This window comes from Anabrus simplex, chromosome 10, assembly GCF_040414725.1.
Source record: "Anabrus simplex isolate iqAnaSimp1 chromosome 10, ASM4041472v1, whole genome shotgun sequence".
Classification (NCBI taxonomy): domain Eukaryota; kingdom Metazoa; phylum Arthropoda; class Insecta; order Orthoptera; family Tettigoniidae; genus Anabrus; species Anabrus simplex.
Window position 1 is genome coordinate 21004172 of NC_090274.1, and position 27589 is coordinate 21031760.

Sequence of the window (27589 nt, forward strand, 5' to 3'; positions counted from 1 at the left end):
GTAACAAAAGCTTGAAATTTACATTTGATATGCTTGTCCGGTACTATCCCTTTAATTTTAATCTGTGCGACTGGTATCAATAACATGTCTTCTCCTCCCTTCAACATTTCAATTAACCTCTCAGACATTAATGAAGCTTGAGCTCCAGAATCGATTAAGGCAGTTACATAAAGGGTATCCAAAGTAATATTAATAACTGGAAGGCTTCATTGGACCTTCGGTGTTGTAGGAGTGGGATCTTCATACAAGAGATCTGAGTCATCCAAGTACCAGTAATTAATATTAGTGACACAAATTATTTCCCCTCTACTACGGTTTTCAGGCAATCTTATTGTTGTGTTGTCGAAGTTTTTTTTTTAATTGCGCCTGTCGATTCGAGGTTGGTCGCAGGCGTCGTGTTCTGTCTTCTGGCATGCTCTTGATATTCTAAAGAGGTAGCGCCAGGTAATCCTTCATCCCGGTTTCGATTCTGGATATATTCGCGAGTTTCTCTCCATCTTCTTTCGATCTCGGCTCTCGGCGAATCTCTATCTCGAGTAAGTGATTCGGTAGGTTTCTTCCACGTTTGATTACGTCTATAAGGCGCACTTTGCCTGTATGGACGTCTCCTGAATCGTCGGAAATGAGATAACGGATCTCTCCGTGGTTCTACTTCCTCACGGGGTTCGGGATTCGATCTTGGCGGGTTATTAACTTCGACATGGTTAGTTGCAACCTCTTTCGTCTTAGTAACCCTAGGTAGATTTTGTGTATGGGCAGTGTCAAGTTTCCTTAATAAATCATCAAGTTGTTCTAGGTCTTGAACATTGGCTGCCACAAGAATTTCTTGTACATGCGCCGGAAATTGTAAAGTTATTACCTGTATTAACTCCTGTTCTGGCAAAGGAGGATCAAAGAATTGCATCTTCTTTAATTGGGAAATGAGAAAATCAGAATATCGTGAAGAGTTAATAGCTGTGTTGTATCTCCTAGAGTATAATTGTAACTTAATCAAGTGTTGAATTTCCGAATTCCAAAACCTCTTCAACAAGGCTTCCTTGAACTCATCATAGGTTTTAATGTTAAATTTAAATGCTGTGTACCAATTTAGTGCTTTCCCCTCCAATAATCTAGAAGCTATCCTCAATTGATGATCGGATCGTACTTTATTCTCTTGAAAGTACTCTTCAATATTGAGAAGGAATTCTTTCGCTGTGTACTCTTCCTTTCCGGAAAATTTTGCAGGTTTATCGTCTGATAATTTTAAAACTGTGGAAATGCTAGAAGTATCTCCACTAGACCCTTGACACTGGTGTGTAGACACCTCCTTCTCCACCTGAGAGATTCTATTATCAATTGTCTCTATTTTTCCTTGCAATTCGACCTTGATAGTCTTAACTTGCCCACGGATGGAGTTTTCCACGCTCTGGACTTCCTTTTCGAGGTCCTGCTTCACTTCATTTACATCGCGGCCTATGCGAATGATTTGAGTATGTGCGCTATCTAATTGGTTTTTTACAAGCTTATCTGTTTCCTCCTGCCTTGTTTTAAGTAAATTGACTTCATTACTTATTTTCTGAAAGTTATTCTTAAAAGATTCATGGATGTTATCCTGAATAGAGGCTATTTTTGCTTGTGCCTGTGATAACTGACCATGAGATTCTTTAAATTCTGCCTTTAGGCTTTCAACTTCCTTAATCAATTGATGTGAGGTGGGAAAAGAAGCTTTTAAGTCTTCAACTATTTGTAGTTTAAGGTCCTGTTTTACTGTTTCTAAGTCATGGGTGAGGCGTTCGTTTATTTCCGTAAACTTAGAATTAATCTTCGCATTAGTTTCTGAGAATCGTTTTTCAATCTCGGAACCAGCTTTAGTAAGCCTATTTTCCAAATTAGCATTAACTTCGGTAAACTTGGTATTAATTATTTTAGTTACTTGTGTAATACGACTTTCTAAGTTGGCTGTAGTTGCGGTACTGGTCTCATTAATACGAGTGTTAATCTCATTAATACGAGTGTTAATCTCAGTAATACGAGATTCTAAAGTAGTACCTAATTGAGCAGTTACGGCATTGGCCTCGTTAATACGGGCTTGTAAATCAGCACCTAATTGAGCAGTTGCAGCATTGGCCTCAGTAATACGAGCTTGTAAATCAGCACCTACTTGAGCAGTTGCAGCATTGGCCTCAGTAATACGAGCTTGTAAATCAGCACCTACTTGAGCATGCGATTTGGCGATACGTTCATTTAAGCTAATCTTAAGAGCTTCAATAGCAGCTAAAATATTTTCCATTTTGACGGTAATGTATTTAAACCAAGCAACAAGAAAATCATAAATCACTTGAAAAGAATTCAGATATCACCATTATTGTCCAATGGTTAAAGTTCATGTTCAAAGTCATTCAAACATTCTCAAAAGAAAAATCTCCAAGACATTTAACACACAAAAATGATCCCATATCATTAATAACACTTCTTATTATAGAGAAGTTAAATCTTGTTAGAAAGTTCACTGTAATATTAATAGTTATTCCACATAAAGCACTGGAAATGTATCTGAATTAAATTACTAAGTCACACGATTTAGTGCGATTTTGTCTATCACTGCACTTCTTAATTATTACTAGTACTTCAACATTGAGTCTAGAATGGTTAAGTGTCAATTTAATGTCTACTGCACTCATAATTAAGTTCTGATATTGCTGAAGCGCTAATTTCTAATTTTACTGCACTCCAAATCGGCCCCGATACGACTGGGGCGCCAATTTCTACCCCTCTCCTCTGTAACAGTAAATTTGGTACTTTGGTAGAGATGAGACGCAGGGCGTGTACCAGTCGTTGAAGTGCATACAGAGGGAGAGGGTTTTGTTTAAAAGAAATCCTAAAAACTTTTGTTTCAGAGTTTATTAAAAATTGAAATTAATATCACCTCTGTACAGCGTATACAGTTGAAAACGTTCCTCGTCTTATGGCTGGCGATGTCCCTAGATTCCGGTAGCTCCATTTTCCATAGCAGCGAACCACCATTCGTCCCCCGATGGAAGTTCTAGAAGATCTATTCGGTGTTTTGAAGATCCGTGGCGTCGAGGTAGTCCTTGTAAATGGTGAACATGAATGAACATCGTTCAGCTCTGGGCGAGTTAGTGCAAAGGCTGCTTCTGCACAGATGATAGAGTGTTTATAAATGCTTTTAACAAAGTCCAAACACAAATGTCTCGGTGAAATGTCACTTAACTTTATCACGTGTCAAGTGAAAGAAACATTCACAAAATAAAGTCCACTCGGAACTGATTGTCCAGTTTAAAGTTACTTAAAGTTTGTTGCACCTATGACAACATGAAGTAAGTTCATTGAAGCACTGTTCAATTTAAATGAAATAAAGATGTTCCGCTCGTGAATCAAACTCGTTCACGTGTTGAAACCAAAAGACGAAATTAACTGAGTACTGACAGTCCTTGGTTTGACTGTCCATAAACTAAATGTACACTGTTCATTAGAATGGAAATGCACTGTTCATTAAAATAGAGATGCGCTGTTCACACCTGCACAGTTCACAGTTCATGACCACAGCTTACGGATTGGTAAATTAAATTTGGATTAAACACGGTTTATAACTTAAAGTATCGAGTCCTCGGCAAGGAGCAATCAGATTCAAGTCCATAAATTTTTAATTTCGAACACTCGAAAATGTTTGCGGGTCTCGGACACTCGTATAGAGTAACAGTCAATAAATAATGTCCAGACGATACACAATTCACCTCACGTCCTATCGGAGTAAAAGGTTGTCACAATATAAGGAAATCTGAATAAGTCCACATTCAACGTGACTATATTAAAGTCCACGAACTTGAAACTTAGCAGCGGCTTCACGCTCGATTACCACACCCGCGAACTGACGGTGCGAATACTACAGTCTAATGTGCTTATAGAAATCCCGGCCACGAACTGGTATCACATTCTGCAGCGCACTGCTGCTCACTATAACATGCTGCAATACACACTCACGTTCACTGATCTGCTGAGCGAAGCAGCACGTATTTATATTTGATCCGAAACTCGTAGAACATTCTCCATCAATCCAGGCTTTGTAGTGCAGCGAGGCATGCTGTGACGTCACCCGCTCACTACGTCACCCGCGCGCAGCCGTTGCTCGCTGCCTAGTCAGTTCTTCGTAAGCGTTCCGGAGCATAACACGTAAGTTTAAGATTTTCATAACGGGGACTTAGTCTGTACCGCCGTTACCGGTACAAAAGAGACGGTATGATGTCAGATTGGATGGATTATTACTACGAGTTGCGGAACGCCATCATGCGCTTCTTATTAGATGTTCATAAAACTATTCAAAAGGACAGGAAAAACAATATGACTAAGATAGCAATATCAAGACAAGTTACCTGACTGAATACTGCTTAACATCATGGGTCCTCTAGGTAACTACTTAATTTTCTGCCAATGCAGTGATTCTAAGGAGTGCATTTTGCAGTAAAACTCGGATTTCGACGAGTAGTAGTATCGTCAGCCCAGCAAAACACCTGTGTTTAGAGAGTAGCATTATATTAAGGATTTTGCCTTTTAAAGCCCCCTTCTATTTGCATACATTTTTAATGAAGCTTATTTATGGGCTAGAAGAATGTTCGCACCAGATGAATGTGAATGCATTATTCTTATATTTCTTCCATTTTTGCGGATGGCAACTAATGTGAAAACGAATTTTGAGGCTTTCTGTAGAACACAAAGCATTCTGTTGATAATGATATCCACATTACTTCACGCTCGCGCTCCTGGAAGTCTTAGTTGAAATGTATAAAGTACCTGACTTGGATTGCCAGGCAGTGTTGTGAAACATTGACAAATAACAGCTCTCTCACTCGAGGTGAAGTAGAGAGAAGTTGGTATGCATTAGCGAAGGAAAGAACTGGCTGCCTTGCTGTGTAGAGAGTGAGATATCGTTGGTAACATAATTTTTCAGCTCTTCAATCTGTTCCTTTACGGACTTTGAACTGCAAGAGCAAGTGATGGACCATTCATTCACCTCGTACTAGTAATTTGTCTTGCATTTACTCGCCCGTGTCTTGTTCTCCACCGTTAAACATCACAGTAAGTGGAGACTACAGCCCAATAGAAATGCCTGTCACTGTGTGGGCGGTATTACCCTCTCAGATTGAAACACACGTGCATTTCTAACTTCTGTTGAAAAATAGAAACCACTTTTCCCTTTGCAAAAATCAAATGATCATAAATATGCCTCCCGGTCAGGGCCATCCATCAACGGCTGCTAATTTCAGATGACAATCAGCCGTAAGTAGCGTGCACGCTTGCTAGGTAACAATACCTTGCATCACTGCCTGCACGGTTGCTAGGTAACAATACCTTGCATCACAGCCTGCACGGTTGCTAGGTAACAATACCTTGCATCACAGCCTGCACGGTTGCTAGGTAACAATACCTTGCATCACAGCCTGCACGGTTGCTAGGTAACAATACCTTGCATCACAGCCTGCACGGTTGCTAGGTAACAATACCTTACATCACTGCCTGCACGGTTGCTAGGTAACAATACCTTGCATCACTGCCTGCACGGTTGCTAGGTAACAATACCTTGCATCACAGCCTGCACGGTTGCTAGGTAACAATACCTTACATCACAGTCTGCAGAGTTGCTAGGTAACAGTACCTTACATCGCAGCCTGCAGGGTTGCTAGGTAACAATACCTTACATCACAGCCTGCAGAGTTGCTAGGTAACAATACCTGACATCACAGCCTGCAGAGTTGCTAGGTAACAGTACCTTACATCGCAGCCTGCAGGGTTGCTAGGTAACAATACCTTACATCACAGCCTGCAGAGTTGCTAGGTAACAGTACCTTACATCGCAGCCTGCAGGGTTGCTAGGTAACAATACCTTACATCACAGCCTGCAGAGTTGCTAGGTAACAATACCTTACATCGCAGCCTGCAGGGTTGCTACGTAACAGTACCTTACATCACAGCCTGCAGAGTTGCTAGGTAACAATACCTTACATCACAGCCTGCACGGTTGCTAGGTAACAATACCTTACATCACAGCCTGCAGAGTTGCTAGGTAACAATACCTTACATCGCAGCCTGCAGGGTTGCTACGTAACAGTACCTTACATCACAGCCTGCAGAGTTGCTAGGTAACAATACCTTACATCACAGCCTGCACGGTTGCTAGGTAACAATACCTTACATCACAGCCTGCAGAGGTGCTAGGTAACAATACCTTGCATCACAGCCTGCAGAGTTGCTAGGTAACAATACCTTACATCGCAGCCTGCAGGGTTGCTACGTAACAGTACCTTACGTCACAGCCTGCACGGTTGCTAGGTAACAATACCTTGCATCACAGCCTGCACGGTTGCTAGGTAACAATACCTTGCATCACAGCCTGCACGGTTGCTAGGTAACAATACCTTGCATCACAGCTTGCACGGTTGCTAGGTAACAATACCTTACATCACAGCCTGCACGGTTGCTAGGTAACAGTACCTTGCATCACAGCCTGCAGAGTTGCTAGGTAACAATAACTTACATCACAGCCTGCAGAGTTGCTAGGTAACAGTACCTTGCATCACAGCCTGCAGAGTTGCTAGGTAGCAGTACCTTACATCACAGCCTGCAGAGTTACTAGGTAACAATACCTTACATCACAGCCTGCAGAGTTGCTAGGTAACAATACCTTACATCGCAGCCTGCAGGGTTGCTACGTAACAGTACCTTTCGTCACAGCCTGCACGGTTGCTAGGTAACAATACCTTACATCGCAGCCTGCAGGGTTGCTACGTAACAGTACCTTGCATCACAGCTTGCACGGTTGCTAGGTAACAATACCTTACATCACAGCCTGCAGAGTTGCTAGGTAACAGTACCTTACATCACAGCCTGCAGAGTTGCAAGGAAACAGTACCTTGCATCACAGCCTGCAGAGTTGCTAGGTAACAGTACCTTACATCACAGCCTGCAGAGTTGCTAGGTAACAGTACCTTGCATCACAGCCTGCAGAGTTGCTAGGTAACAATACCTTGCATCACAGCCTGCAGAGTTGCTAGGTAACAGTACCTTACATCACAGCCTGCAGGGTTGCCAGGGTTACACTTCCGTCACACATTTTGTCGCGTTTCATGACCCCAGTGCTAAGTCCTATTTATGTCAATATTTTTGTCTGATGGAAAGGGAGAAAATCATTGCACACATTCTTTCTGTATAATATCCACAGTTCTAGCCCTTCAGGCAAGCAACTCAATGTTGAAAGCATCCTAGGGATATGAGCTACGAATTTTTGGGAAATCAAATGTAATAAAGTATGAGAATATAGTCTTTATTTATTCCAAAAAATTACAATCATTTTCTTAATCATTGTTATCCCGTTGATTAGATTACGAGTTTGCCTTTTCCTATCACTACGTGCGCTAATGTGAGTCAAAGCAGAGTTTCACTTAATCACTTACAACTACATTCGGTGTGGAAATTTTTCAAGAATAAAAAATCTACGTGAGGATATTGAACTAAGAAACACATTACAGAAAGAATTGTGTAGATAAGCTAATTTGGGTAGGATTTGAATAAAAAAAAGAAAACTGGTAAAGAAACAAGCAATCTTACGCAGTTTTCCGGGAACTGCATTTAGGCCGGAAGCGATTTTCTAAATTTGTTTTTTAGTTTGATAGAGCTGTTTAAGACTCACAATTCGAAACCTTTCCGGACCCTTTAGCCCTTCAACTTTAGGCACAATTGAGAAAATTGCTTAATTTTACGTTTTCGGTAGTATGGGGCCAACGGCCGTAGCCGTGTTGAAACACCGGATCCCGTGAGGTCATAGAAGTTAAGCAACATTGTGCGTGGTCAAGATCTGGATGGATTGCCACGCGCTGTTGGTGGGGGGTAAGGAAATGGAGGAGCGGAAAGGAACTGGACACCCTACCGTACGTCAACTCCGGCTCAGGCACACCTCTGCGAAGGTTCGGACCTGCCTTCGGGCAGAATATACCCTTACCTTATCGTAGTACGGGGATCCCTTCCTTGTCTTCTAAGAATGTTTTACCATTAAAATGTTGTGTAACTAAACCCTTTATTTTTTAACTGAATTATTAATCACTTGTTTAAGTTAGGAGTATTTTATATCGAAAAGTACAGAATACATGTACTTTTATGAATGTGAAATACACTCTCATTACTATACATTAGGGGCCACCGTTATGATGATAGTGAACTTCGGCGTTGAGTTCTCTTTTAAGTCGAAACTCAATCATTCAGTCACCATTGACCTGCGCTTAGGGCAGTCACTCTGGTGGCAATTCACCCATCCGTTGTATAAATAATTTTAAAGAATTCGGAAATTGGAAATTTGTGTTCTGAGGTCTCATCTAGTTGATTCATGAATGTTTTCCAGTATTTCGACACAGGCATGTTTAAAAACTAAGCTGCTGGACGTGCTTTGGACGTCCACTGGCAGGAGATTCCATTGTCGGGCTGAGGAAACGGTGAATTATTTCTATTTTCGTTCACTGTACACACAGTGCAGTTGGACCGGGTATTTTGTTACGGTCTGTGGTGAGGAGTTCGATGCGATCATGGAGATGGACTGTTTGAGAAATTTTAAGAATATTATATGAAAAAGCAGAGAGGATGAAAAGTGCGGTGCTCCTGCAAGCGAAGCCACGCGAGTCATGTGTACGAGGGTGTGATATGGCCAGCAGAATAGAATTCCGTGCACACTGAAATGAGGTAATGCGAGTGATTTAACAAGGATGTACTTTAGTTTATAATGGACAGCGAATTTAAATTTACTGATACACTGTAGCGTGCCGTATATTTTTCTACACTCACATCCATTGTGCGCAGACCAGAACAAATATTACACAATGATTCCTTGTTTTATCCATACTGTATGAGAGTGCCGCTAATGGAACAGTGTGGTAAAACTTTTTGATTGAATTTTCAAAATAATTTAGGGTGACCAGTAATTGCCTAGGATTTTGATGGGTTTGATTACAATCCGTGGTTTCTGGCCCATATTTCTTGAGGCGTTTGATGTGTGTTGCTGGAAGAGAGTAGAAAATATATCGTGAGCATCAAAACTTAGAAAAGAATACATTCTTAGCAGAATACATAAAAAAGATATTTTCAACAATAAGAAAGAGAAAGAACCAATTAATTGGCCAATCTCTACAGGCACAGTGGTTTTAAAGTTGATGTCGTGGAAGGTATGATTCAGGCCAAGAGGGAAAGAGGAAGACCTACACTGCAATACTCTGGACAGAGCAGAGAAGATGTAGGAGCAGGCTCGTGAAGAAATGAAGAAATTAACAGATTACAGAGAGGAGCGGAGGAGCAGAATTGCTGCCGACCAATCTTCGGACTGAGAATTAAGATTAAGATGTCTATGAATATTAATACAAACGTTTAACATGTCTGGGAACGCTTGAAGTATTATTATGATTATTGTTATTATTATTATTGAGAGGTGATAAGGTCTGATCCTTTAAGATCCCATCCAAGCTGAATGGCTCAGACGTTTGGGACGCTGGCCTCTTGACCTCAACTTGGCAGGTTCGATCCTGGCTCAGTCCGGTGGTATTTGAAGGTGCTCAGATACATCTGCCTCTTGTCGGTAGATTTACTGGCACGTAAAAATCTCTTGTGGTACTAAATTCCGGTACCTCGGCGTAACAGTAGTTAGTAGGACGCAAAACTATTATTATTATTATTATTATTATTATTATTATTATTATTATAATTATAATAATTTTAATCTCCTTGTTATGTTAGGCAAGTATTGACGCATTCTTTCATGTATCTGCAGGAGTAGAATCCCCCAGTTACGATGGGAAATGAAAATCCAATACAGGAAAAAGAAATACATCTCTGAGAAGTCCTGCTACTTGGATTAAATAAACAGGACGTTATAAAAATTGAAAACAAAGGATCTTCGTAATGAAGTGCTTAAATATAGACCACAGTGACAGACATACTTAACGCTTGATTGAATTGATAAAGAATGAGAAAGCTAATTTAAGAAATAAAAGAGGAATCTTGAAACAGCAAATTTAGGAGGACGAAACTGCTTGGTGCAAGTAAGCTCAAGGTGTGTCCATCTAATTTAATTCTTTTTCAGTTGAAGTGAGTAAATATATTTTTTATAAGAGCATTTAATAATGGTAAAATACTGTCACTTCGATTTTGGTCTTCATAAAAATGAGGGAAAAATTTTCCCGCGAGATCTTGAGGGGTTAGGGAAGGGGATGGGGCTGAATTGCTTGAATTTAGAAAATTTGTCAATCCGTAACAGTTTCTTCGAAGCGTGGTACTGTCGCTGGCCAGTAGATACTTGAGGTCCAGCAAGCGAGAATACAATCATATCTGAAGAATTTGCAGTCGTCAGCTTCCTAACTATGAAGTGGAAGTTGGCGCTCCCACGTTTTTTCTCCCGGTTAGTGCTGCCACCTTGTCGGCAGATCAGCCCCCTACAGAATGTCAATACGAGGTGCGCGCGGCTCGAGTTCAGGGCGAAGGGATGGTGGCTTCCCATGCTAAGCCAGTCTCGTGGCCGCTACGTGCTGGTGATGTTCGTTCAGTGTTTACTGTGCTGTGGTTAAAAGTGTGATGCGTTTACAGTATGTCGAGTGGTAACATCGTGGTGGAGTGGTTGAAGTCTCTGCACCTAGGACAGTACGCGGACTCCTTTATCGATAACGGTTACGACGACCTGGAGATCTGTAAACAAGTAGGGGATCCAGATCTAGATGCTATAGGAGTGTTCAATCCGGCCCATAGGAATCGGCTGCTCCAGTCAGTGCGTACTTTACGGGAAGAAGGAGCTGCCTGTGTTTATTTTACTCTCGAAGAGACTGAAAGTCAGTGTGAGAGCAGCTCGTCAAGAACATCCTCAGGAAATCAAGGTTCTACTGACAAAGAACGTAGTCCTGCCACGTCTTCCGGAGAAAGCGCTCAGGAATTGGGGAAGTATTTGGATGAATATGAGGAGGGCAAAGCGGAACTGGTCAGGATCCCGAGACTGCAGCTCAAAGTACTACTGAAGGAGACGATCGCGCACGATGGCATCCGACTGAGCAAGCAGCCGTATTCAACTCAGGTAGGTAAATTTAAATTTAAATTCTTTCTTCGAATTTAAGTCAAGGTTGCAGGCAATTATTCATTCTTCAGAAGATCAATACAGTCAGCCGTCTTCAAGAAGTTTCTTAACCATCTTATTTACTCCAGTTTGATTCCTGGTTGCGGCTGTAATTATTCTAGCATACATGTCTCTTACCCGGAGTCCCCGGGTTCGATTCACGGAAAGGTCAGGGATTTTTACCTGGATCTATCCGACTCGTTGGTTGGTCACCGTACTGGCCTTCGTTTCAGGGGGTCTTGGGTTCGATTCCCGGACGGGTAAGGGATTTTAACCTTTATTGGTTAATTCCAACAACTCGGTGGCTGGGTGTTTGTGTGTTTGTGCTGTCTCCAACATCCTTGCAACTCACACACCACACACAACATTATCCTCCACCACAATAACACACAGATGCCGCCCATCCTCATCGGAGGGTCTGCCTTTCAAGCGTTGCACTCGGCTAGAAATAACCACACAAAATTAGCTACCTGGATCTGAGGGCTGGTTAGTGCTCCATTCAGCCTATGTGATTACAATAATTGAGGAGCTATCTGACAGTGAGTTGGCGGCCCCGGTCTAGGACCACACACGACACCTCATAATCTGCAGGCCTTCCGGCTGAACAGCGGTCGATTGGTAGGGCATGCCACTTCGGGGTATTACGCCATGGGGTATGGTTTAGGGCTTATTGCTTGTGTCAAGGATTTCTCTCTATTTGGACAGAATGAGGGTCTGCACTCCAACCTCTCGCAATGCAATTAGAATACAAATATGCTCTAGTCCATGGAACGTAGTAGGTGAGTGATATTGGCTCTCACTTCTTACCAAGGCAGCTGCAGTGAAAAACCATTTTATCTATCTATCTATCTATCTATCTATCTATCTACCCATCCATACAGGTTTGTGGACCACTATAAATCATGCCTCGTTCGTGAAAGAATAAAATATATGTTGTACTCAATAGTGCAAGCATACAAATGAAAATCCACAGTCTGTTTTCAGTCACTCGATCTGGTCAGGAATGGAATGAATGAAGTACCATTTTAGCGGTGAGGATAGGAATTGTGCCGGCTGCCGAAGCCTGTTATACTCCTCTGGGACAGAACTCAAGCATACAAAAATCTATAATACTAGTATTTTGTGGAAATATAAAATAGGAATGACCAATTCCACGTATTATTCTATAATGTAAGAGCCTCCGTGGCTCAGGTGGCAGCGCGCCGGCCTCTCACCGGTGTGATCCGTGGTTCAAATCCCCGTCACTCCATTTGAGACTTGTGCTGGACAAAACGGAGAAGGGGCAGGTTTTTCTCCGGGTAATCCGGCTTTTCCTGTCATATTTCATTCCAGCAACACTCCCCAGTGTCATTTCACTTCATCTGTCATTCATTAATGATTGCCTCAGAGGAGTGCGACACGCTTCGGCAGCCGGCACAGTTCCTATCTTCACCGCTAGATGGGGTCTTCATTCATTCCATCCCTGGCCCAGTAGAATGACTGGAAACAGTCTATGGATGTTCAATTCTATAATGTGTTCATAGGTATGCAAGTTATTGATGTTCCTTCGAACATAATCGATTTAAAAAATGGTGCGGACTGTTGCAATTTGTCCCTAAGAAAAGGAATCAATCCTTGAGATATTTACATGTAATAACATGTCCTGACTGATTCATCATCGTCGAGCCAAAACTACTGGTCACAAAGAAAAAAATTTAGGGGATATTTTTATATTACAGTGTAGCTGGTCACTAAGGGAGGATGTTTGGGAATTACGTCGCTAATGGGGGTGAAAAGTGGGGGGGGGGTGAATTTTCAAAATGAGTATATCTATATCTCAAAAATGGAACAGTTTAAAGACATGAAAAGTGGTATCTGGAATATCGTTTAAAAATAAAGAAACGGGTGTTTTTTTTCTGGAAAAGCCCTTAACAGGGGTGAAAATAAGTGGAGGAGAAGTTGATTCCTGTTTATGAGAATACTTATATCTCAAAAACTGAAGATGTTACAGACATGGAAACAGGTATTTGGAATCTCCTTAAAAACGAAAAGACACGTTCATTTTTTTGTTTTCGACTTGAGAGAGGACTGTTTCTCACATGTAGATTCCCATATCGCATGTTGCAGATTTAGCTCTGCCTGGTAATCTTTTCCCGAAAAGGCAATACCACAAATGTGGTTTGCAAAGAGGTTCTGGGGTAAATGAGACGCAATTTTTCGGTGAATTCTATACTTAAGGGATTTTCAGATAATGTCTTGGTGCAGTACCGAGGAACGACATGCTCGAGAGTGAATCTGCGGGTAACAGTGGTATGATATTTCGATAACGATAACACTGGTACTGAAGCAAGCCACTGTCCTAATTCGGTTTCTCTTCTAGGTGACTAATTTATTAAAACTTAACCCGCAACAGGACTTTATGCTTGTAATGAATGCACTTATCAACTTGATTTAACAGAGTTTTATGAAGTTTTGTTATTTATATCATTCAATCTATCTATCTATCTATCTATCTATCTATCTATCTATCTATCTATCTCTTGAGAGATAGTAGATTCGAACCCCACTGTCGGCAGCCCTGAAAATGGTTTTCCGTGGTTTCCTATTTTCACACCAGGCAAATGCTGGGGCTGTACCTTAATCAAGGCCACGGCCGCTTCCTTCCCACTCCTAGCTCTTCCTTGTCCCATCGTCGCCATAAGACCTATCTGTGTCGGTGCGACGTAAAGCAACTAGCAAAAAAAAAAAATATCTATCTATCTATTTATCTATCTATCATTTACAGTGGTAAGTCAGAATAAAAACCTTCTTACTGGTAATGAAGTGTTCAACAGTCAGCAAGACGATTCTGTTATGAAATTTGAATAAACATTTAACGTTCGTCTGCCTCTGTGGTGTACTGGTTAGTGTGATTATCTGCTAATCCCGCAGGACTGGGTTCGATTCCCGGCCCTACCACGAAATTTGAAAAGTGATACGAGGGATGGAACGGGGTCAGTTCAGCCTCGGGAGGTCAACTGAGTAGAGGGGTTTCGATTCTCACCTCAGCCATCCTAGAAATGCTTTTCCGTGGTTTCCAACTTCTCCTCCAGGCAAATGCCGGGATGGTACCTAACTTAAGACCACTTTCTTCCCTGTTCTTTGTCTATCCCTCCAATTTTCCCATCCTCCAACAAGGCCCATGTTCAGCATAGCAGGCGAGGCTGCCTGGACGAGGTACTCGTCCTCCTCCTCGGTTGTATCCCTGACCCAAAGTGTTACTCTCCAGGACACTACCCTTGAGGTGGTAGAGGTGGGATTCCTCACTGATTCCCAGGGAAAAACCAACCGCGGATTGTAAACGGATTAAGAAAGAAAGAAAGAAAGAAAGAAAGAAAGAAAGAAAGAAAGAAAGAAAGAAAGAAAACAGTTCAACGTTGACTTTCACGTTTTTTTAAATATGGATTGTTCTTGGTCGGAGGTGTAGCTGGAATTAGCATCCTAAATTTCCCGACACCCTTGTCACTATGGCAACCGGTCTTCGTAGGTCAGTAGCGACATCTTCTCACTGTGCGCTTCCTTCCTGTAACTAAGAGCTTGAGAAAAGCTCGTATCAAATGAACCCCGTTCTAATTCTCAGTCCAGAATTAAAATCCTTGGAATGGCCAGAAAACAAACCCGGGGCCTTGGAAATAGAAACAGGCACGCTACTTTTACAACTGAGGGCTGCCTAATAATAATAATAATAATAATAATAATAATAATAATAAAATGAAAACCTACAACCTGTTTTCCAGTCTTTGACCGGGTCAGGAATGTAATGAATGAAACATATATAGGCTAGTATTACAATGGGGTCGCCACTCCCAAGGTGATTATTAATGAGTGTTAGATGCAATGAAATGATAATGGAGAGTGTTGCTGGAATGAAAGATGACAGGGAAAACCGGAGTACTCGGAGAAAAACTTGTCCCGCTTCCGCTTTGTCCAGCACAAATCTCACAAGGAGTGACCGGGATTTGAACCACGGTATCCAGCGGTAAAAGACCGACGCGGTGTCGTCTGAGCCACGGAGGTAATAATAATAATAATAATAATAATAATAATAATAATAATAATAATAATAATAATAATAATAATAATAATAATAGTAATAATAACGATGTCTAGAATGTCTTTCTTTTTCTCCCAGTTCACGAGCCTTTCTATTGTTTTGTGGATACTCAGCTTTCTTTCGATTTCAGAGAACTCTTTATTTCTCGTGTGGGTGGAGTGGAAGTAGGATGCATTCTTTTGTAACCGTGCATGTCGTCCGAGGCTAATAAGAGAGAAGGGAAAACAACCAACGAATCTGTACTCGCTTTTTATTTTTGTAACACCGAAAGCATCAATCTATGGATTTCCTTGTTGCAGAGAAGATGTACTCACGCGAATTTTTTCAACCTTTTGTATCATAAACTTGCCACATTGGGTAAGTGGATTTTCTTGGAACTCGAATAGCCGAATTCCCCTAAAGACTGCGAGTTGACACATTTTTCGGTAGCCTTCTTCCTGGTGAATTTCTTGGGTGAAAGTTTCACCAAGGTATTCTTTTTAACGCAGACTTACATTCCTCGACAACGGGTAAATGGAAAGAAAAATGTTAAGTTGCTTTTAGTGTTTGGATAGAGCGCGCTTATCGCTGAGAGTACTTAATTGACAAAGGAAAATATAATGGTACCTGTTGCAAAAACAATTGAAAATTTGAAACGTATCATGAAATAGCATTTCAAAGTCTAGTGCACCGGGGGAGTTGTGAGCTTGCATCCCGGATATCGTGCGTTCGAACCCCACTGTCGGCAGCCCAGAGGATGGTTTTCCGTGGTTTCCCATTTTCACAACACCAGGCAAATGCTGGGGCTGTACCTTAATTAAGGCCACGGCCGCTTCCTTCCCATTCCTAGGCCTTTCCTATACCATCGTCGCCATAAGACCTATCTGTGTCGGTGCGACGTAAAGCAACTAGCAAAAAAAAAAAAAAAAGAAAGTCTGGTGCTAAATATGTGACGTCACATCTATACCCTCTTGTAAGATGGTGCTGCGTTGACTTTCAAAACTCTTCGGCCGTTACAATAGTGAGAGCCTACCGGCAATTTCCAAAGTTGAAAACATTTCTTAACAGACAAGTTCGGGGTCTACATACGACAGGGGCTGATGAGCTTCGATGTTAGGCCCCTTTAAACAACAAGCATCATCATCATCATCATCATCATCATCATCACATACGACAAAAAACCTAAACTGAAGGGCTAAGGGGCCAAGAAAAGTGTTCAAATTCTGAGTGTTGGATATCCCTAGATGCACGTCCGGAAATCAGCCTAAAATCGCTTGTTTTTTTACTCTAGCCAAATTAACTTGTTTATATAATTCCTTCCGTAATGTGTTCCTGGGTGTTTTTCGAATTTTTGAAAAATCTCCATACCGAATGTTGTTAAAACAGCTTTAGTGAAACTCTGCTCTGACTCACATTAGTGCTCATAGTTGTATTAAAGACAAACTGCTAACATAATCGCCCGGATAACAATGATTAAGAAAACGATTGTAATTATTAGGAATAATAACGTTATTGGCTTAACGAACCCGCTAACTACTTCTACGGTTTTCAGAGACGCCGAGATGCCGGAATTTGGTCCGACAGGATTTCTTTTACGTGCCAGTAAATCTACCGACACAAGGATGACGTATTTGAGTACCTTCAAATAGCACCGGACTGAGGCAGAATCGAACCTGCCAAGTTGGGGTCAGAAGGCCAGCGCCTCAACCCTCCCTTATTTTAGGAAGAAATAAAGAATATATTGAAAATGAAAACCTACAACCTGTTTTCCAGTCAATGACCGGGTCAGGGATGTAATGAATGAAGCAGATATAGGCTATTACTACGATGGGGTCGCCACTCCCAAAGTGAGTTATTAATGAGTGATAGATGCTATGAAATGAGAATGGAGAGTGTTGCTGGAATGAAAAATGACAGGGAAAACCGGAGTACGCGGAGAAAATCCTGTACCCCCTCCGCTTTGTCCAGCACAAATCTCACATGGAGTGACCGGGATATGAACCACGGTATCCAGCGGTGAGAAGCCGTCGCGCTGCCGTCTGAGCCACGGAGGCTCCAAAGAATATATTCTCATGCTTTATTATATTTTAGCTACCTAAAAATTTATAGCTCAAATCCCTGGGGTGTTTTCAACATTGAGTTGATTTCCTGAAGAGCTATTTTTATTTTACTCTTTCTCCCGACACTGTTTCACTATACTTGTGTACGAAAATCAACGTGATAAGAGGATTATAAGAGAGCATTCTCTTCCTAATAACGGTTGATGATCGACTCAATTTCCCGGCACTCTAAATCGATACAAATATCTGTTCACAATAACAGAACTGCAGTTCCAATGGTCACTCAGCAGGTGACCGTAGGTTTCATGCAATTCGTCAGATGTAAACCTAACGACCTTCTGTATTCCGGATATCTTGTTTAGAATAGCATGTATTTGCTCTGAATTTCAGGAGCTGACTTCGGCAGGCGGATTATTTATTTACCATTGCCCTCTCGTCTTCATTCCCACAGAGAGACTGAAGTCGAAATTATGGAAATCATCAGCATGTACATTATGTAGCAGCGGCTGCGGGAGAGAGTCATCTGGCTAGAAGGGGAGAAGGTTGAAAATTTGTTTAACAGATGCGTATTTATTCCAGACGTGACAAAAGGCATATTAGATTGAATTCTCCCTTTCTGCGTGTCCCGCTCCCGCCGCAGATTCTAAACTCGCACACACATACACTCTGGCAATAATACAATTTCCCCCAATGAGGGTGCACGTCCCGCCAAGTTAAATTAGTACGGTAAGGATTTTCGTACGGCTCGAACTCGAAGGATGTATTTTGCCATCTCCATCTATTCTTCTGTAATCGTATGCCATAACTCAGTTGAATTACAGAGAGATTGAAGATCTAATGTTCCTTGGACACACCAGCAGAATTCGTGCCCTTTAGATGGACTTTTACATTTAACAGGTGGTCGTGTTTATTGCTTTAAGAGGAAGTAGAACTGGGCAACCATGTGCAATATTGAACAGCCTTCATAACTGCGGCAATTTACTCGAGGTCTTCGTTTATAGGGCTCTGAGTGCATTAGTTTGACCATAAGGTCATACAGAGTTGAATAACTCTGTGTGAGAAGCTGACGTTTTTAGCAACACGTATTGCTGTTACGTAATACACTGCAGGGTCAAGTAGCTCAGTTCGCTGGTATTTAAACCAAACCCCATGGCGCAACAGCCTCGAAGGACCTTGGCCTACCAAGCGACCGCTGCTCAGGCCGAAGCCCTGCAGATTACGAGGTGCTGTGTGTGTTTAACACGATGAATCATCTCGGGCGTTTTCTTGGCTTTTTAAACCTGGCCCGCCATCTGACTGTCCTCAGGCTGAGTGGACTTCGAACCAGCCCTCAGATCCAGGTAAAAATCCCTGACCTGGCCGGGAGTGGAACCCGGGGTCTCTGGGTAAGAGGCAAGCACGTTACCTCTACACCACGGGGCCGGTTCCGATGGTATTTGAAGGGGCATACATAGTCAACCTCGTGTTGATAGATTCCAGGGAACACTTGCGAACAAAATTGCGGCATCTAGGCGTCTCGGAAAGCAGTAAAATCAGATAGTGGACGTTAAACAAATTAACATTATTTACCGCATTTGCTCCTTTATACCTCTGTGAATTAACTAACCAGATACACAATCCTCTTTCCGTAGTCTCGTTTTGTTCTATCTCTCTTATCTTTAAATCGTTAGAAACCGAGTCTAATCATCATCGTCTTGGTCTTCCTCTACGTCTCTTTACCTTAATGACTGAGAACATTATTCTCCTAGGTAACTTATCCTCCACAGTTCGCCTCACATGACACCACCGCCGAAGCTAGTTTATGCTTACTTCTTCATCCATCGAGTTCATTCCTTAGTTATCCTTTATCTCTTAATTCCGAGTACCCACCTGACTTTGTTACCACCTTTTTGTGCCAGCAATCATTCTCGCTACTTTCATGTCTGTTACTACTAACTTATGAATAAGATATCCTGAGCCCACCCAGCTTTCACTCCGATACAGTCAAATCGACTTGCAAACGGGCCTAGGTAAAGAGAGTTCCTTCCGGTTGCCGACTTCTTCATTACAGAATACCGCTGACTGCATTAGTTTAGCCGCAACTTGATTCAATTTCATTAGAATACTACCTTCCTTGGAGAATACACATCCTAATTCACTTTCATATTCTCAATAATAATAATAATAACGTCCCACTTACTACTTCAAGAGTTTCCGGAGAAGCCGGCGTGCCAGAATATAGTCCCAAATAAGTTATTTTACCTGCCAGTAAATCTACGGACACGAGGCCGACGTATCATAGCACCTTCAAATACCACCGTACTGAGCCAGGATCGCATCTGCCAAGTTGGGGTCCGAAGACCAGCATCTCAGCCGTCCGAGCCAATCATCCCGGCTCATATTACCAACCTGGTATTCTATTCTCACAGGTAATTTTAAGAATTGGCTTCACTATAGCCTTGGAAATGTTAATGTTCGTACAGTAATCGCTACATCTGTTTTCAAATTCCATGATGTTGGAATGATGGCTTTCACAGCGCAGTCCAAATCTCGGCATGTACCAAACTGCTTACTACATTTCCACCAAATTGGATCCCTCCTTGCCATTTTTATTCGTTTAAAAAAATAATAATTCTTTCTTCCTTCTTTCTTTCTTAATCTGTTTACCCTGCAGGTTTCGTTTTTCTCTCGGACTCAGCGAGGGATGCCACCTCTCCCTCCTCAATGGCAGTGTCCTGGAGCGTGAGACTTTGGGTCGCTGTATACAACTCAGGAGGAGGACCAGTACCTCCGCCAGGCGGAGTGGACCCCGTTCTAGCCGTCGTATCATTTTGCAAATTTCGTGGCAGAGCCGGGAATCGAACCCGAGCATCCGCGAGTGGCAGCTAATCACGCTAACCGCTACACCACAGAAGAGGACAATAATAATAATAATAATAATAATAATAATAATAATAATAATAATAATAATAATAATAATAATAATAATAATAATAATAATAATAATAATAATAATAATAATAATAAGAAGAAGAAGAAGAAGAAGAAGAAGAAGAAGAAGAAGAAGATAATTATTATTTTATCACTTCGTCGACCACACTACATGTGTGGGCATAATGATTTGACGCCATTTACCTTCCCGTTTCTCAATTTCATTTTTCCGTTTTACCTTACTGATGGCGGAGCAAATCGTATTTCTGTTCGCTGATTTGCAATCGAGATTCGAATATTTCATTCCGATGGAAACCAAATGTGGTACAATGCTTCCTTATTTTGCGTGCAGGCATCTTGCGATATGAGGAGAAAATTTTACGCCCTTCAAAAATCTGAATACCTCTGCCGGATTGAACTCGCGTGTCTATTATTCCGATGCCGATATTCTACTAATGACCCAGAAAAGGAACTTCAATTATTTATTTATTTTTTTTCCTAGCTCCCTCTGGATGAAAAAATAAGGAAAGTTCTATCCTAACACCTTTAGCGTCTGTCTGAACAGAAGGCCAGTACGCTGATCATTCAGCCAACGAGTCGTACGGTCAACCAACTGAGGTCCGCTTTGTGCTATTTGAAAAAAGTACAATGGGAGGTCAAAACTGACATGAACGCAAGTTATATGGCGTAAAATATATATCCCTGATGAGTCCATTATATTATGTAAAGTACGAAGTTACAAACATAATTTATGTACTACACGAAGAAATGTAAATGAAGCTAAGAAAATTTATAAAATTCGGTACATACCTTAGGGGTCGAGTTGAGTTTAGGTTACGTCTATAAAGTCCGAGGTTGGGACTTAAACTAGACTTATTTTAAGCAGCTCTTATACCTAGGCTTTCAGTCATCCATCGATAGGGTCGAGAATGTGATCCCGTGTAACCTAGTGGCAAGCTAGAAGAAGTCACTGGAGATTATCTCTGAAAATATTCGCGTCATTGGTTTCTTGGTTAAATTGAGAACGCAGCAGGAGGGATGAAACTAGAATGAGAAGAGTGCATCCTCAGTCCTCATTAAGACAAGCTCGATGTTGCTCGACCTGGTCCTTAATGCTATTCAACATTTTCACTTTTAAGAACTACTCCTATTTCTTCTTTTACAATAAAAAGACCGCATGCAATCCAGCAAGAACACAAATGAAGTCTAAGACAGTTCCATCTAAGGATATAGTACAAAGAAGACGTTGAATAGGGTAGTAACAAGGGAAATGTTAAGAGGTAAATAACGATGAGTCGTTAAGGGACGGAAGAGGATAGAAATTACTCTATCGCAGGAAGCTACAGTGTTTTCTGGGCACAGAAGTGGAGTCACGTGGATAAAACAAAGACCAAGTATACTTCGCGTTATCTATAGCGTTCTAGGTACTAAAGGCGAACTACATAAAGGCTTGCTTCGAGTAAACACCGTGCGTCTATAAAATTTAAATTATTATTATTATTATTATTATTATTATTATTATTATTATTATTATTATTATTATTATTATTATTATTATTATTATTATTATTATTATTATGATTATTATTATTATTATTATTATTATTATTATTATTATTATTATTATTATTATTATTACGTATGTATGTTCAGTTCTTAGCCCGAAGGCTGGTTGGAGTAAAGTAGTTTCCCGTTGCTTTCCTCACCATTACATATCAGTCTCTTACACTCATTGAAATCCGTGCAAAGAGTAAATGCCCACGCGGTTTGGGTCACGTAGCTATCAGTTTGTTTTCTGGAGGTAGTGGGTTCGAACCTCGCTGCCGGTAGCCCTGAAAATAGTTTTCCGCTGTTTTACATTTTCACAACGCTCAAATGCTGGGGCTTTACCTTAACACCACGGCCGATTTATTACCGCTACTAGCTCTTTCCTATGCTATCGTCGACAAAAGACCTATATGTGTCGGTGCGACGTAAAGTAAGTTTAGAAATATATATATATCTCGCACCGACAAAGGAAACGCTTGGAGCGTAGTCGAATATTCTTCGTCTGCAGGTTCTACGGTTCCAGAATTATGCCCATTGTCTTCTAGAACGTCATCATCGTTTAGCACGTACTTCGCCTTCTGTTCTTCTTTCTTCGTTGTCTTCATTAAAGCGTACTTTCGCTGGTAAATTTCGAATTCTTCCTTTTCCCCACGAACCTACTACGCTGGCGTAGCAGGAGGAGAGGTGATACTCCCACGTGGCGCGTGCCAGGGGGCGGATAGGGGGGTCCTATCCGGCTTGCCGGCGGAGTTGAGGGAAATAAAATACCTCTCGCGGACCAAACACACAACCCCCTATGGGCGGGGGACGCAGACGAAGAATACACCCATGGTATCCCCTTCCTGTCGTAAGAGGCGACTAAAAGGGGCAACCAAGGGATGATTAACCATGAAACTCCTTGTGATTTATACCACCACGCGGGGAGCAACATGGGTCGCGTTCCTTGCGCGTAGTACCACTGTGTTAGGTATCACATAGGTTTGTGATTAGTAGCACTATATGAGCGACACCATGAGATGACGGAACCCATGGTTCTGGCTTGCCTATGATGAGTACCCACTGTATGAGGAACACCACGGGATAGTACGAGTCCCTGTAGTTAGTACACTGAGGTAATGAACACCATAGGTTTGCGTTGCCTGTCAATGGCGCCGCAGTGTGCGAAACACACTAGGTCTGTAATACATGTGCGAATTTCATTACCTGTGATTAGTACCATAATGTGTGGAATACCGCGAGTGTACGCTACTCTTGATTAGTACCGCAACGTGATAAATACCATGGTTCTACTTTTCTAGCCATAAATGCTATTATGAGGGGCCCATGACTTGAATTTTGGACTCCTTTCGACTACAAGCATAATTGATTCAGTATCGTGCTATATAAGCAGTCCCTTGGTCAGTAATACTATTGTTTTACGCCAGCTTCTGTGCATGTGAGGCACTGTGGGTCGGTTCCACTGATCGTTTTAAATTCATATCCATCCATCCATTCATTCTCCGTCCTTACCTTTTGAATTGTGGTCAGTGGAGGATTTTGGGTTTTTAATTTGTCATTTCATTTCGTCTCATTTCGTGCCCTTAGTGGCCGATGACCTTGATGGCCCCTTTAAAGAACAACCATCAATCATCATCATCATCATCATCATCATCATCATCATCATCTTCCTTCTCCTCTACTTTGTCTTACGTTATAGAAGTTAAACACATTCAGTTAAGTTCATAGCACAAAAGTGGCGTAAATATTATCTGACCGATACACAAAAGAAATTAAATGATTAGTTTTAAGAATAAATGTGACTTTAAAACTTTTCAGTCTGTCGAAGAAACGTTCAATGTATATATCTTACACTAAAACACACCTGTAAAAAAGGTCCCTGTTTAATTGAAGAAATCATTTAAGAAATAGCACGTGACACTGATTTAAGAGCCAGTCTTGAGTTTTATGTTAAATGCATGTGTCTTGACCCGTAGTTTTGATTGTTGTGGCTAGGTTACTTGATAAATTGGCAGATAAAATAATGCGTGCCTTTTCTGTAATGATGGCTGAGTGAAAATCAGTTTTGAAGCAAAAATATATTGTTTACTGAGGTAAATTATGCAGGATGTGGCGTTGTTCTATATTAACAACACTGATATGCATTTCAAAATTTCTTCCTGCTACGAGGAAAAATATTACTGATTCTTGTTAATGAAAGTGCCCTAAATCCGCATCTGTGTTGATATATTCTGTATCACGTCAGTTTATTTGTAATTTTGAAATGAATTCGAAAAAATTCAAAATTAGCTAACTTCATAATTTTCAAAACTACATATAATTTAATAAGACAGTATACCTGAAATTACTCCTTCGGTATGGTACCGGGAAATGATCAGGGATGAAGGCATGAGATTCATGAATGACAACTGCCCGACTAAAAGAATATTTAAATATATAATTGGATTGAGGAGGACAACGAAATGGGCGGAAGAGGTTTAGAAGGACGCAGAAGAAACATCAAAATTGATCCTCAATAGGAAGAAGTTCAGAACTCGAGTAGATGACCACAAATTCCATGAAGAGCGGCGGAAGAACAGGTCCAAATTTGTAATATCTGAGGAGCAGAGAAAAATAAGGAGTGAACGAATGAAGAAGATCTGAGAAGAGAAAAGAAGACTGGCCTGAAAGCATTAAGCTTCACGCGGTCCACAGTTGGCCAAATTCGGAAGCAAGAAGACAAAAGCTTGAGAAAACACAGTTTTATTGTACGCTATATATTCGTTAATCGTTTTGCCTCACGGATGTAAAGCCTTGACTGTCAGAATTCAGCAATCTAACTGATGAACCATACTCCGCCATTCTTCTCCATCCAAAGTCTTCAGTTAGTTAATCGCATAGAAGTCTGTAAGGGGCCATGCACCTCTATAGTATAGTCAACTGTACGTACCTGGGTGTAGAACGTGTTGCCTAGCAACACGGAGGCGATAATTAAACCGCGCACTGCTCCACTCTCAGAACAACCTCTTGAGACAGGGGGGAATAATTGGGCTCTCTGTTACGTGCCGTCTTGAGAAGTTACCAGCAATGCGAAAAATCTGAACGAGCCCATGGCCATTACGCATGCTCACCTACACCCTAGTTCTGAAAGAGTTGATGGTTAAAATGAAATGGCTTTTTGAAATTTTACATCAAATATTAGAGAATATTGCTAAGTTGATATTTCTATTTAAAATATAAACAGTCCAGCTTCAATGGATTTACTGAACAGGGCGGGCCATCGATCTGAAACTCTGGCTACCCATTTTTCTTTGATGTGCTGGGTGAAAATCAATATTCTTCGAAAACATTTTATATAGGATAGTGGTTAATAGAAAAACCACGCACTATAAATGCCGAGATATATCCTTCGTTTAACGTTAAACGACCCTTACAGATGCGCTAGAATGGATTGTGGACTGTTATAGTACGAAAGTGATTCCCACGAATGTCCCCATGCACTACAGAGTGGATCATCGCACTCATTCCTTCTTGGTCAGGTTTTTAGTGATGATTAATAGTGCTTCTATCGGAATCAATTCGAATTATAAGCGAGAGCTATTCTGCTGTGATTACGTGTGCTATTTTTCATATGCGACAGTAATTTTCTTTCCAATCGAATGAAGTTGTTAGTAAATATGTCAAAATACGCGAGTTTCATTTGAAACTTTGGTACAGAATTCCATTACCATTCCATGTATTACAAACAAATTATTTGCTTATCGTAGAAGGACGAGAAAATACCAATTTTAAGCCTCATGACGCGAAGAACAAAACTCGGTAAAACCGTGTTTTGAGGCCCTCAAGGCAACAGATTTCAAGATACTAGCACCACACTACTTCTACTGTAGGGATACGATGAAGAAATGACCGACAATACAGGCCTGTGGTTCAAAGTAGGTACTTTTGTGAGTGTAATTGAGACCAACGAGAGATTCTAAACTCATAGACAGCGTGAATCTGCCGCGACATTGTTTCTGAATCCACATTTCCAGACTCTTACAAGCATAATGATGTGAATTGCACCAAAGTGCTTTTCGCTATTTACAAGACCGATTAATAGAAGGAATATCTTCAACAAAACCTTGTCTTAGTCTACATAGGCGACTTTCCTCTTCAGATAGCATGAAATAAGATGATATATCAAACAGCATCACAGTCAAGGTTAATGTAACCGTGGTTTGTTACTCAGCAACACCATCAAGTAAGGAAACTAATATCATCAGCATTGAAAGACAAATCATGGGAAGTTGAGGAGGAAGTATCCGGTATTCCAGCAAACGGCAACACTAGATGAATAGATATCTTGGCACATTAACAGGTCACCAGAAATGGATTCATTATAGACTCAACAATTAGATTTGAAACGGGAAGAAATCAGCCAGAAGAATTAAATGTTGAAAAGAAGAACATATACCAGCCAACAATTAAATATTTGAAGGAGAAATATAATCTGTAACATCTAGAAGTAATAAGACTTCTACGGGTAGTAGAGTTTCGCAGAGTTATTCCGAAATTCTTTGAATCGTTTCGGAAGAAATTCTCATTGCCACAATCTTTACGATACGATATTGTCACAGTGATGCTGAAGAAATCGTGTCAAATTTTTGTCCATCACCTAAATAAATGAAAATTTGTACATCGTAAAAAATAATTGAGAATATACGGAGTCCAATGGGACTACCTCCAATGGGAGACAGCTTTCAAATAAAATAAAATAAAATAAAATAAAATTATAAATTTGTTCTGTAGACTTAATACACAGTTATCTAATTTACACCGATACGGTGAGATGTTGTTCTGCGTACATATGTGTCGCTTACAGCAATACGATCAGTCAATGTTCCTGTATTCTACCAAATATCTTCATACTGCTCATTTAACTAACTTTCATCCGTCACCAAAATTAATGTATGAATAGGAGCTTTTTTCTGTGTTGTCTAGGTTCATTGTTTCAGCCAGTTGTGATCTTGATCTCCGGCTTAGATCATCCCTACTTTAATTATTTACACATGACCCTGTAATATCATTTTGAATTCTATGCAATATAATTTGACAAGATATGTGAATGCTTTGTCGACTACCGATAAGCTTTGGATTACGTATCTCATGCAAAATTTGCTGCGGTTTTAGAAACTACTGGTGTTGATACTGGTGATCCAAGTATGATCACTTACGTCTACTGGAACCAAACAACCGAGGCAGACACAACTAAGGAAATAGCTATACATAGAGGCGTGCATCAGGACTGTGTCCTGGCCCCACTCCTTTTTAATATCTACTCTGAGGCTGTGTCATGAGAAGCTGTCCAGGATTTGACCTAGGGATCAGGAAAAATGGAAATATCATAAATAAGATGCGCTTTGTTGATAACACCGTTGTTAGTCAGTAATCTTGTTGATCCTCAGTGCAGCATTTGGTCTGTTCATGAATATTGGCAAAACCAAGCCGACTGTATTTACGAAAACACATTAGCAGGTCTCCCTGTATATAAGCACAATTGTTCAACAAGTGTCATCTTTAAAATATCTTGGGACTATAGTGACTGAGCATTGCGAACCCAAGAATGAACTCTGACCTAGAATTGGAAAAAGCCGAGAATGTGTACAACAGTATGAGGACCGTATTTACCAGTAGAGATCTCAAACTTCAGCTCAGAGTTCGCATATTGTGATTCTATGTTTTCCCTGTCCTTGTGCATGGTTTTGAGGCTGCACCGTCAGTCCTTTGCTGGAAAGGCGAACTGAAGCTTTAGAAGTGTACTTGTAGAGGAAGTCGTCAACTTGTTAAATAAAAGAAAAGAGTTTCTTACGTTCGTCAAGGAACGAGAGTTCAGGTACATCATGAGAACTTCTGCAACTCATCATCGAGGGGAAA

The 27589-nt window shown here is 41.0% G+C and overlaps 1 protein-coding gene across 1 annotated transcript in view; it reads left to right on the forward strand.

Moving 5' to 3' along the window:
• Window positions 1-10612: 10612 nt before the first annotated feature.
• The window catches only part of LOC137502415 (sterile alpha motif domain-containing protein 5-like), a 179234-nt gene continuing 162257 nt past the window's right edge, over window positions 10613-27589 (forward strand). The window contains exons 1-2 of the mRNA XM_068229498.1: window positions 10613-10856; window positions 10989-11089. Coding sequence (XP_068085599.1) covers window positions 10613-10856; window positions 10989-11089 — 345 coding nt within the window. The remainder of the gene's footprint in view (window positions 10857-10988; window positions 11090-27589) is intronic.